Source organism: Lichenostomus cassidix, chromosome 28 (genome assembly GCF_008360975.1).
Source record: "Lichenostomus cassidix isolate B80296 chromosome 28, HeHo_3.0, whole genome shotgun sequence".
Lineage (NCBI taxonomy): Eukaryota > Metazoa > Chordata > Aves > Passeriformes > Meliphagidae > Lichenostomus > Lichenostomus cassidix.
In genome coordinates this window covers 5,697,719-5,709,324 of record NC_139508.1, presented here as the reverse complement: position 1 = coordinate 5,709,324, position 11,606 = coordinate 5,697,719, and the positions used below count along the sequence as shown (strand labels likewise).

The 11,606-nt window shown below is 53.1% G+C and overlaps 2 protein-coding genes across 7 annotated transcripts; one reads left to right on the top strand and one right to left on the bottom strand.

The window, feature by feature from the left end:
* POLE4 (DNA polymerase epsilon 4, accessory subunit) lies at nt 1-2,482 on the bottom strand. The gene is made up of 4 exons (XM_085040884.1): nt 2,210-2,482; nt 1,131-1,215; nt 796-837; nt 1-467 (listed from the first exon to the last, which is right to left on the bottom strand). Exons 1-4 carry the CDS (start codon nt 2,465-2,467, stop codon nt 454-456), a joined length of 399 nt encoding a protein of 132 aa, XP_084897010.1. The 5' UTR covers nt 2,468-2,482; the 3' UTR covers nt 1-453.
* Nucleotides 2,483-2,572: 90 nt separating this feature from the next.
* PRAM1 (PML-RARA regulated adaptor molecule 1) lies at nt 2,573-11,529 on the top strand. Of its 6 annotated transcripts, none has more exons than XM_085040883.1 (10): nt 2,573-3,892; nt 5,569-6,253; nt 7,820-7,892; nt 8,295-8,407; nt 8,714-8,768; nt 9,043-9,136; nt 9,414-9,576; nt 10,199-10,232; nt 10,764-10,798; nt 11,262-11,529. In XM_085040883.1, the coding sequence occupies exons 1-10, from the start codon at nt 3,890-3,892 to the stop codon at nt 11,264-11,266; spliced, it is 1,260 nt and encodes a 419-aa protein (XP_084897009.1). In that variant the 5' UTR covers nt 2,573-3,889; the 3' UTR covers nt 11,267-11,529. The 6 variants fall into 6 exon arrangements, 4 of the variants coding, with proteins under 4 accessions (XP_084897009.1, XP_084897006.1, XP_084897008.1 ...); XM_085040880.1 differs by having other exon boundaries at nt 11,007-11,529; XR_014846305.1 differs by having other exon boundaries at nt 9,414-10,232.
* The last annotated feature ends 77 nt before the right edge of the window (nt 11,530-11,606 follow it).

Sequence of the window (11,606 nt, the reverse complement as noted above, 5' to 3'; positions counted from 1 at the left end):
CAACAACAACCAAAAAAATTTAATTGTGTTAAGAGACAAACATATATAACAAAACCCATACTTCCATTAAAAAAATTCCTTGTGCCTGGGCACCTGAGTCAAGCTCTGTTCACAGCTCTGTGGTGCTGCAGAGTACCCAAAGGGGCCAAGACTGCTGCTGGGAGTGACTGCTGTGTAACCTGGCCAGAGCAGAGAGCAGGCTGCACTGCAGCCACAGTGCATGGGGAAGTGACATACAAAATAGTTATGAAAAAATATGCATTTTAAATAAAGAACTTACAACAACTTCAACTTTATACAAAATATCATGGTTGCCATGTCTCAATTTCAGTGTATTAAATCTAGCAATCATACTTGCTATTCTAGCAATCATACAGCAATCTCAACATCCTGTTTTCCATCTCAAAGCACCTCTGCAGTCTCCTTCTCCAGAGAGCTCGGTCTCTGTCCAGCTCAGTCCAAAGTACCTGAAAATGAAAAAACACATTATAGCACATTATAGTCTCAGGAATTAGAAGCACAGTTCTGCGAACAAATAAAACTTGTTTACAAGCTGGCAAAAGAAAGTGCAGTAACTTTAAAGTTTAAGCAAATCATATATGAGTAAAACCAAATCTAGCCAAAAAAGTTCTGCACATGCTTCAGGGTCCACTTGAGCCATTCCAGGGCTCAGAGGGGCATAGCAAGCCACACTCAGAATTACTGATGTGGAAACAGAGAGCTTTGCAAATAATTCAGTTCATTCTCTCCCAAATAGATGATTACACAAAATACTAAAACCAAGTAGAAACTCACCTTCCAAAAAAGCAAATTCATCAATAGCTTCAATGGCATTATCTGAAAAGCAAATTGAGAACAATTAACATAGACAAATCGGGTCCATATTTGCATATTTCAAATGGCAGCATTTGAAATTACATTACAGCACAGTAACCAATTTCAAAGAGGTTTACTTGTTTTGGAGCTGGTGTGTGAAATTATTAGTGCACTCTTTGGTAGAAGTTTTTCTCTCCCATCTTCAGGGAAAGAAAGAGAAGAATCCATAATTGCTTCAGCACCTCCAGACAGGTGGAAAAATCTCCCATCCCAGCAACCCTTTGCTAAGGCCAGCACAGAACATGCTCCCATACCCAGGTCTTTTCTCTGCAGGGTTTTTCTTTTTCCTTGCTGGGCATACACGTAAGCATCTTTGGCTATGGTTTCAACAAACAGCTCCTGCAAGGTAAAACAGGACAGGTTCACACAGGAGATGAGAGAGAGAATATATTGAGGAAAATAAAGGTGCTACAAGACTTCAGGATTAAATCAGAACCTTCCTTCTAACATTAACCCTTCTCAGTAAACAGCTCTGAAAATAGCAAAGGAAATGGTGATGCACAGGACAGGCAATGAGGTAGAGGGCTGGGAGTGTGGGTTCCTCAGAACATGTCTGGGAGATCCGCTCCACAACACGACACTGTTTATCTGCTCTCTTCTACTTCCACCTTACTGCAGAGCTGGGTAAGAGGACTGCCCTCCCACAGAACAAAGGAGCTCATGGGCACTAAATCCCCCCAGATTCCTGCACAGCAGCTTCCCCTGACACAAACCCCACACTGTTTGCCAAGTGCAGACACTCCTCCGTGCTGTTCACTGTGGAAAGTACAGTGAAAGTACAGAGAGCAGTCTGCTCTCGTTTCACGTGGAGAAATGCCTCTAAGATCATCGTGCCCCACCATCAACCCAGCACCACTTCCATGTTCACCACTACCCCATGTGCCCAAGTGCCACATCCACATACTTTTTGAACAGTTCTAGGGATGGCGACTGCGCCGGGCAGCCTGTGACAACCCTCTCCATGAAGGAATTTTCCCGGTATCCTAAACCTTCCCTGGTGCAGCTTGACGCCGTTTCCTCTTGTCCTGTCCCTTGTTACTTGGGAGGAGCGACAGATCCCCCCTGGCTGCACCCTCCTGTCAGGGAGTTGTGCAGAGCCAGAAGGTCCTTGCTGAGCACCCTCCCTTCCCCCAGCTCTCTCAGCCACTCCTGGGGCTCCAGACCCTTCCCCAGCTCGGGCCGGGCGCAGCCGCCCCGCGGGTCCTTCGCTGTGAGAGCCGTGAGCTGCCGCCGCCCGCCAGAGAAGGAGGAACCTCATGGGAAAGGCCGAGCACAGCATCCCCGCATCCCGCAGCGTTCTGGCCCCGAAAACCCGCCGGGGGCCGCCCCTCACCGTGGCCCGCGCCAGCACGAACACAGCCTCCTGGCTGGCCAGGGTAACGTCCGGGTCTGCCTTCACCAGCGCCTTCACCCGCGCCAGCGGCAGCCGGGCCAGGCGGGCCGGACCCGGGCCCTGCAGTCCCGCACCCGCCGCCTCCTCCCCGGGCGCCACCGTCTCTGCCGGCCCAGGGCTCGGCCCCGGCCCCGGCCCCGGCCCCGGCCCCGGGCCCGGGCCCGGCCCCGGCCCCGGCACGGCCGCCGCCGCCGCCATCCCGCCCAAGCGCTGCGCCTGCGCGGGGCCGCGGGGCCGGGCGGGGCACGGCGGGGCCTGGCTGCACTCTCAGCGCTGCCCCGGAGCACCCGCGGCTCCGGGTACAGCGCCTGGTTTTCCTCTTCAGCTCCTCCCCAAACACGGCCCCTCATCCTCCCCTTTACCCCATCCCCAAACACGGCCCCTTATCTTCTCCTTCACAATATCACGTAACACAGCCCGCACACCTGCATCCCTGTCCTTTCCAAAGATGGCCTTCAGTCCTTCCCTGCCATCCCTCGTGCCCCAACACGGCTGTTGGGCCTCCTCTACACACAAGACAGGGCCATGCCCTCCCCATGGTAGCAGCAGGAGAAGTGAGGCAGGTGGGGAGATGGCTGTCATTGCTGTCCGCCCATCCTGTGCCTCAGTCAGTTCCCTGTGGGTCCAGTATGGTAAATCCCAACACCCCCTCACCATCCCAACTCGAGCTGGTGGGATCAAACCCTCCAGTGCCTGCCTTGGGCACCCACCACCCTCCACAGGAGCCTCAGGACCACCACCCTTGGCCAACAGGTGCCCATCCCAGCTTTCCCCATGTCCTTGACCTGTGTCTTACCCTTAAAACCATCTGCAGGCAGGAGCCACTACAGGCACTGCTGGTGGGACACCTTCCCAAAGGGCTGCAGGGACATGCCACCCTGGAGCAGGGATGTCAGCACCCACTGGCAGGCCAGAGCACCCCTGCCAGGGCTTGACTCCACTTCTCAGACCAGTCCTGCCTCAGAGGCAATAAACAATGATACCAGCACAGTTAGACACTGTGATGGCCCAACCACAGCACCCTGCCGTGCAGAGCTTCCCCTTCCTTCCCAGAGAAGTTTGGCTCTTCAGCAGAACATGTCCTGCAGTTATGGATACTCCAGGAAGCTGTAGCCCTCACCCAGCCCTCCTGTGCTACCACAGAGTTCATCTGTGCAGGGCTGTGCTGGTTTTGCCATGAGAGCCCCAAAAATTGCCTCCACCCTCTGCAGGTCCTGTACAGCTCTGGGACCTGACCTGCAGAGGAATCCTGGGCCACCATCAGATGAGGACATTGCCCACCCTCTTGGTCCCACCCCTCGCACCCTGCAGTCACTTCCCAAAAATTGAGCTCTTCTCTGGATGAGACTGTTATGGGCAGCTAGACTGACTTGATGGGCTGCAAGCAGAGCCAAACTAGTGGTGCACCAAGAGCTGCTCCTCCTCCTCTTTCTCCTCCTCCTTATGCTGTTTCACCATCAGGCACCAGTGACTTCCTGGCGTTGCACACAGCTCCTCACCAGCTGTTAAGAAAGAGCTTCTGGTTTCAAGGGAGGGGGACCTCAGAGCGGCTTGTCCGGAATGCTTTGGGTGGTCTTTAGCAAGGAGGTGAGCACACAGGATAGCATCCACTGACGGAAGATGGTGAGTAAGAACCAGACCTGGGCTGTAGTGGACATGGGCATGGGACACTGAGAGCCAGATCTGGCTGGCAAGGTTTTGGGGGTATCCTTGTGAAGGGCTGGATCTGGCCAAGACCCTCGCTGCTCCTGAAGGGCAAAGTCCTGTACATCTGAGCTGCATGGAGTTTCAGAGGTCTCTGACCAGCTCCTGGGATCAGTGGAAGGTTTCTGACCAGTTCCTGGGATCAGTGGAAGGTTTCTGACCAGTTCCTGGGATCAGTGGAAGGGTGAACTTGGGCTGGATATAAACATCTGTGAAAGGAGGAGGCCATACACCCACCAAGTCCAGGAGAGCCCCCACCCGCACAAAATGCGTTGGAAAACCTGGAACTGATCACAGTGATGGCAGCGCTGAATACCCAAGGGCTCTGGGCAAGTCCCAGTTCATGGAACAGGCCCAAAACTGATGGTTACAAACCACCAAATCATTCAGGTGCCAAAAATCCCAACAGCATGTTTAGGAATCTGGAAAACATTGCTTTTTTTCCACTAGTTTGAGTGAAAGCCCCACTGCCAGAATACAGGAAATGGCACATTCATACTCCTTCAGCACTGTTATGCCGAGTGCTGCATTTGAGAGTTTACCAGGAAAATAGGGGTGTCTGCCTGGGGAACTTGCACTTTTGTAAGTTTATATATATATACATTTGATCAGTTATGTCTAAAAACAGTGCATCAGCTTCTCTCCATATCAGCCCTTCCCTTGTGAAAATAAAAATTATGGAATCAGAAACCCAAACTGAAATCCCAGAAGAACTCCAAAATCAAAGTGTACAGCTCCAGCAAAGCAGCCAGCTCTGGTGCAAAGGGACACTGTGGTCTGGGGATGAGGGGGTGGGAGAAAGATGGGGAGGGTAAGGTGATCCCTCCCCTCTCACAAGGTCCATCTGAGAAGCTTAGGCAAAATGTAGCCCCATCCCATAGCTTTGTGCCATACCTCCAACCTGGCAGTCTTCTTCCAAGAGCTGTTCAGCCTCCTCCTGGCAGCCTTTCTCTGGAGGTTCTAGAAAAAGGTGAATTTTTATCGCTTAGGAAGCTGAAGGCATTTCTGTACTGGAGAAGATGTGTTCCAGTTTGTGTGTGAACAGCGTGAACCACACAGGAAAGACACATGTCAGAAAAGTAGGGCAGTCTGCTGCCTCTTGGCCTTATTTTTTCTGCACACAGGCTTTGGTGGGATGGGTCTCAGCAGTGCCATCCCAGCTTTTCCTCCAGGGAGAGATCCAATGGCTCTGTAGTCTCCGCCATCATGGAAAACAGGACCAGGGCAAGGCAGGTTGCTCCCATCCGAGCCCTGGGCAATCTCTGGATCTCAGATTCTGCCCTCAGGAGCTTTGCTACACACCCAATCCCTCTGACTTCATGGTCCCTGGTACTGGACAAAGGGTGGATCAGACCAAAAGACTCCATGAAACACCTCCTGGATGCCCTCATGGTGGGGGAACCTGGTCCCAGTTTGGTGCAGCCCAGTGTTGTTTTCTCAGACATGTTTCAGGACCTTTTTGAGCAAAGACCTAGTTTTTTGGAGAAGATTTAGTTTGAGACCATGTTGGAGGAATAACACATTGCCCAGGGAGAATTTTGACTCATTTTCCTCCATGGTGTTTTAACTGGAACTGGTTTTCTTAATGGTTGCAGACACATCTGGAGGGGAGAGACGCTGTAGTGAGGCACCTGCGGGCAAAGTTCCAAGAGAATAGGAAAGAACCTCATGAAGTGGGTGGCTGGCCAGAGAGTCGCCCAGCAGCCTCCCATGGACCAGAGCCAGGACAGACTCCTGCCATGGCCTCCAGGGGTGAGCCTCCTCCAGAGCCCTCCCGGAGCAGGAGGGTGGACTGCAGCAGGGTCTCTCCATCTCACAGTATGGGTCAGAGTTTGGGACAGCGTTCACCTCATCCTGCCTCTGAGACCCCAGCATGGATGGTGTGGCGGAAGAAGGGAATGGCTCAAGATGCCAACCTCCACCCAGTGCCTGCAAAACCAGGAGGAGATGTGTTCAACAACAAGGTGGGAGCTGGCTCTGATCCTCCCCAGAGGACACCAGCCCAACAGGCACGGCCGCCCACCAAAGACAAGGGGGTTCCAGCAGTTCCTGACAAAGGCACAGCTGTTGCAGCCCCCTTGCTTGTTGTGGGAAGACCCCGAAGGATGGAGCACCCAGCTCTGACCCAAAGGAAGCCTTTGCCACATGTCAGGGCACTGGGAGTGAAGCCAGCCAAGCCCCAGCGACCTTCTGTTGTGGATTTGGCAAAGTTCAGAGCAGCTGCACATCCTGGGACACTCGTCCATCCTGCCACAGAACCACCAAGGCGTGCTCAGTGGGGTATGGCCAGGCACCTGGAAGTCCCTTGGGGCAGGATGCTGCTCATTCAGGAAGGAAAATCTCCCCAGTTGGAGCCTGCAGCTCTTGGGAGATGGAAGGGCAGGGCTGATGGAGAGGTGGGGCTGGTATTACCAAAGTGGCTTTTATAGGCAATAGGATGTGGATGAACATGAGAGGAGAGCAGGTGAAGAAACAAAGTGACCTGTCCCTGGCTGGGCACAAGTTTCAGGCTCTGGAGTGTTTGTAGGAAGTAAGGTTGGAGTAAGTAACACTAGAGATGCTGCCAAACTGGAGTAAGCCTGGTGTAGGACACTAAGATGTCTGGGGACTGGAGCACATGGAGAAAGAAAGGCTAAGACCCAGTCTTGTTCATCTGGGAGGAGGGGGAGGAAGGGGAGATCTCACTGCCCACAGCTAGCTAACAGGGAGAAAATGGGACCAGACTCTTCCCAGAGGTGCACAGGAGCAGGCCTGGGGGTGATGAGCATGAGCAATAGAGGAGGCGCCAGTTAGGCATTGCCCTGCCACACTGCACAGGAGCCTTTTACATCTAGGCTGCTGTGGTGGTTTCTCACAGTTGCTGTTCTGCTAATCCACACTCCAGGTGATGAAACCTGTTTCAAATCCCATTTTTTGCTCAATTTCTCTGACTGTGAGAGTAGACTTCCTTTCCTTATGAGAGCTGAAAATTCAAGCTGGTCTGTGTTACAGTTAAAAGGTGTTATCAGGGCTGGCCATGCTGTTGTGCTGGAAGATTCTCACATGACTGGTCCTGGCTCAGGGTTGAGCAGCCCTGGTAAAGAAGGGAAGGATCTGCTCTCCCTGTGCCCTACAAACCAGCAGTTTTTCAAGTATTTATTTGTCTCATGGGTCCTGAGGCAAGCTGCAACATCTAGAATTACAGCAAATTCCTTGATTTGATAACTTGTGTTAATTTTTAGGGCAGTCTTATGATTTTTAGGACCAGGTATCTGATTGTGTATTCCTTAGTATCATAAACTAGCAGAGATGTGGTATTGTACTCAGGTCTTCATGCCCATTTTTCGTTTGTCAGGGTGACCAAGCTGGAGACAAGGCTTGTGATACAAAGAACAGCATGTTAGCAGGGCTGTGGTTGTGCTGTCAGTCCTAAGGGGTGCAGCAGCGTGTTCTGGCTGAGGATGCTCCTGAGCACATGGAGTTATCCAGGACTTGCCATGACTCTGGTACAGATCTGAAATTTAGGGTTTTCACCATATTCAGGATACTTGTTTTGGCTTCTTCCTCCTCCTTCTATCATTTGCCCAGGAAGAAAGTAACATTAGAAATATACAAATGGGAAAATACATATTCAAGGCCCTCAGTGAGGAACCTGATGAGCTGTGCACCAGTGTGCTGGAAGAAAATCCCTAGATATGGAGTAAAAACTCCTTGCTCCATCAAGATGTGCAGTCAGTTTTGCCTCCCTGCCTCCCCCTGCACTAAATCCAGCCCAGAGTGGCTCTGACCTCAGAGTGGGTAATAGAGCTGAGGAGAAAATATTAAATAATCCCTCCCTGCTCCCTCTTGTTCTGCTGTTTGCCTCAGGTCACCTCAAACCAGGCTGTGCTGCATCAGCGTCCACACGGTTCCTGCTGCAGGATGCTCCGAGTGGCACGGGGTAAGGACTGAGGCAGCACTGCTTTTCCAGATGGCTTCCAGGCTGTGCCAAGCCACTGGGAAGGGCACGAGAGAGAACAGCAAAAGGATCTTTGGGTTTTCCTGCCTGCTGCTGGAGCCCAGGGTGTGCAAGCAGCTCTCAGTGTGAAGCATGACCATCCCTCAGGGCTGTGTTACCACACTGCTGCCATCGCACCCCACTGCCCATGCACATCCAGCTGTGTGTGGAGCTGCTGCCACAGGGCACAGAGTTGGTATCCTGCTCTGCCCCAGAGCCAGGGCCAGCACATGGCCAACCCACCTGCTTGTTGCCCATCCTCCTCCTGGCAGTCCCGATTCTGCCCTCAGCCCCCAGCGCCATCATTGCAGCAGCACTTCCTAACTGCAGTCTGCCTCATCACAGGAATGCAGATGAGATATATGATGACATTGAACCTGTAGGGCTGCCCAGGAGAAGCTCAGGCCTTCTGCTGCCTTCTGTGTCCCAGCCGCCAGTGTATCCCCAGTCCAGAGGAGGTGGGTGCAGGAGGGGCTCTGATGTTGTTTGGGGTGATGTTTGCAGCTCCGAGAGCCTTGATGCCCTGCTGAGCCATGGGCAGCAGCAGGGCCACAGCTAAGCCTACTGCTGCCCCACACAGGAGGGCAGTTGGTTCCTCATGTAAATGGGCACAGGAAACCCTCATCCCCCCACACCTGGGGACAAACTCAGGGTTTGGTCCCAGGAGGAGAAAGCTCTTGCTGCTCTTTGTATCTTTTCTTGGCAGGTCTTTACACCTCACAGCAGCCTCATGGCAGCACCTCTCCTGGGGTTTGGTTTTACAGGTGGAGATGCTGGCCGAGCCTGTAGCAGGGTTACCTTGCTGGCCACTGCACAGAGGTAATGAGGGTTCTTTTTTTGAGGGTCCCAAAATGGCCAGGGCTTCTTGCAGCTCTGACAAAGTTGGTGTTTATTGGTCTCTGCTGGGCTTGTGATAGGAAGGTCCATGGTGAAGAGCACAGGCTGCAGGGCTGTACACCAGGCCTGAGAGCCCCCACAGCCCCAGAGCTGGTGCAGGGAAATGTGATGGGGCAGCAGCCAGCAGGGGATGGGAGATGGGAGGTAGCAGAGCATGGGGTCATCTGAACCTTTCCATGGCTTTCAATGACTGCAGAGAATCCCAGGTCTCCCAGAAGATGAAGACCATGACACTCAAGGAATGCAAGAAGGAAGAGAAGATGGACAGGGAGTTTCAGAAGAAATTCAAGGTGAGCAGCAGCGAGTGATCACTTTTGCCTCTGAGCTCCTTCTCCCTTCCTGGGGAGGGCATGATGCAGTGGCAGAAAGGAGCTGTGTTCCACAGGGACCAGGGATACCCAAGTCACAACCCCGCCTTGTTCCCCCAGGTCACACCTGCCCATTCCCCATGATCATACCAGTCATGCAGACCATTTAGCTAGAGAGGAATCTGGTTTTTTTCAAGGAGGGAGAGCAGTCAGACCTGCCTGACTCAGCTTCCTTGGAGCACTGCTGTTTGTGTTTCAGTTCGAAGGCAGCATCAACGTCCTGACTCAGATGATGGTAGACCCTGCAGCAACAGAGAAGAGGGGTGGGGGGAAGAACCTGCCACTGAAACGGGGAGAAATCCTTGATGTCATTCAGTTCACAAATCAGGAGCAAATCCTCTGCCGGAACAGCCAGAGGAGGTGTAAGTCTGGAGGGGGGTGGGGATTGCCGACAGCAGGGAGCACTGCACAGTTTTGGGAAAAAGTTTCTTCATGCAAACACCTCCTGACAGACATTGTCCTCCTGTTAGATCAATCTGACAGGTACCTTGCTACCCTGAGAAGGTTCCCACTTTTCCCTGCACGAATGTCCTGCTCTTCCTTTTGCTCAACAGCAGCATTTCTGCTGTGAGCTGGGCTTGTCCTTTCCCTGTGCTAAAAGCCTTTGCATTCCTTGAAGCCTCCAGGCCACCCCTCTAGCACACCAGGCTTTGCCTAGGCTCAAACTCAACAATCTGTGTCTGCACTGAGGGATGCTCAGGTGGAATGGGTTGCAGACTCCCCAGGCAGTGAGAAAAGGATCAGGCTCTTCCCTGCCAGCTGCCATTCAGCCTGGCAGGCTCTTTCCTGACACTGCCTAGAACAGCTTCCTCCCAAGGGTCCAGCTCCACTTCCCAGAGCTGGATTCCTCTTTGTCCCAGCTCTCTCTGGGGACATGAGGTGTTGTTAATCCCTGGGCAGGGGCAGGTGCTGGGGTGATTCCCACTGATGCCCTGGTACCCAGCACATCCCGACATGTTTTTGGTTTTCCTCACTCTGTTGTAGATGGCTACGTGCCCCGGGCTGTGATGCTGCCTCTGTGAGTACCCTTTTCCAGCCCCTTCCTCTCTACTCCATGAGCTGCAACAACTGCTCCGTGAGTGGCCAGCACCAAACTAGTCATGGCTAACAACTCAAAACTACCCAGCTCAGGCAGTGACCATAAGCCAAACGTCAGCTGGTTACCCTGGGGTGGAATCTGCCGTTGCTGGAGTCAGGAGAGGTTCTGTCACTGGGGCACTGAGAGCACTCCCCAGGCTGTGGTCCCTCATGTGGGACCTGCCCAGACACTGCATGGCTGAGTCTGCAGCTCCCAGCAGCCTGGGATGAGGCCACCATACTGAGAGGGACCAGAGTCATGTTAACCCCACTCCTGATGGTCCCAGCTCTGCAGGAAGAGCACAACAATGGGAGGGGAAAATGGGGCTGCAGATGGACACCAGAGTCCACAGACATGTCAGGAGAGATGGGACAGATAGAGCAGCAGGAGCTGGCCCTTGTCTTGGGGTTGGGAGGCAGTGGGGACATGGGAGATGAGACTGCCCACAGCACCCCATCTTTGTCCTTGCAGGGACACTGACATCTATGATGACATTGAGATTTATGGTAGGTGCAGAGAACTGCTGCCATACCCCTTCACTGGCCACAGTGACCCCCACACCAGCACCAGGATGTGCTGACCCTCCTCCTGACCCCTTGCTGTTTTGCTGTCTTCCCTCTCTCTCTTCCCTCTGTGTGATTCCTCTTCCCCTCCCTGAGATATCCTTTACTTACTCCCAGTTTCTTAAACGTCTTCATGTTCTTCTGTTCCCAGTTATTTGGACTTCTCTGCACTCTGTTGTTCTCAGCTTGCTCCCTCCACTTGCTGCCAGCCTCAGGGCCCCTTCAATGTCCTTTGAAGTGTCCCTAATCCCCCAGACAACTCGGAGTCCCCTTTCCCAAGCAGTTGCTGTCTCCTAACATGTGAACTCCATCCCTGGCTGGCAGTTGGCTCTGAAGATGGGAGCTGAATAGAGACAACTGTATTTCAGCTCTGCTCACAAGCACACACTTTATCAAATTCTGGCAGGCTGAGCCAAGCACACTAAGGCCAAAGGCAGAAGACAGCACCACAGAGACCTCCCCAAGGGCCAAAACATGAACAGCACCGGACACCAGGATCCTTTCATGAAGGAGCTCTATTTCTTCTGAGACAGACTGCAAACCCACCATGTCCCTGCCAGAATGGCTGCTCAGCATATGGGGCTGCACAGATCCTGTCCCATGGGGCAGGGAGCCACAAGTCACACCTTCACTGTGGCTCTGTTTTGTCTGTGTAAAATATGGCAATGGCTCAAGAGGGTTTCGTGGCCTTGTTTTGGATTGGGGAGGGGAGGGGAGGAGAGGGGAGGGGAGGGGAGGGGAGGGGAGTAAA

Coding starts and splice junctions, on each gene's coding strand:
- POLE4 (XM_085040884.1), bottom strand. CDS start 2,467: ATGGCGGCGGCGGCGGCCGTGCCGGGGCCGGGGCCGGGCCCGGGCCCG. Junction 1,216..2,209: donor TCGTGCTGGCGCGGGCCACG/GTGAGGGGCGGC, acceptor TTTACCTTGCAG/GAGCTGTTTGTTGAAACCAT. Junction 838..1,130: donor CCTGCAGAGAAAAGACCTGG/GTATGGGAGCAT, acceptor TTTGCTTTTCAG/ATAATGCCATTGAAGCTATT.
- PRAM1 (XM_085040880.1), top strand. Junction 8,769..9,042: donor TTGCTGGCCACTGCACAGAG/GTAATGAGGGTT, acceptor CAATGACTGCAG/AGAATCCCAGGTCTCCCAGA. Junction 10,799..11,006: donor TGATGACATTGAGATTTATG/GTAGGTGCAGAG, acceptor TTCTGTTCCCAG/TTATTTGGACTTCTCTGCAC.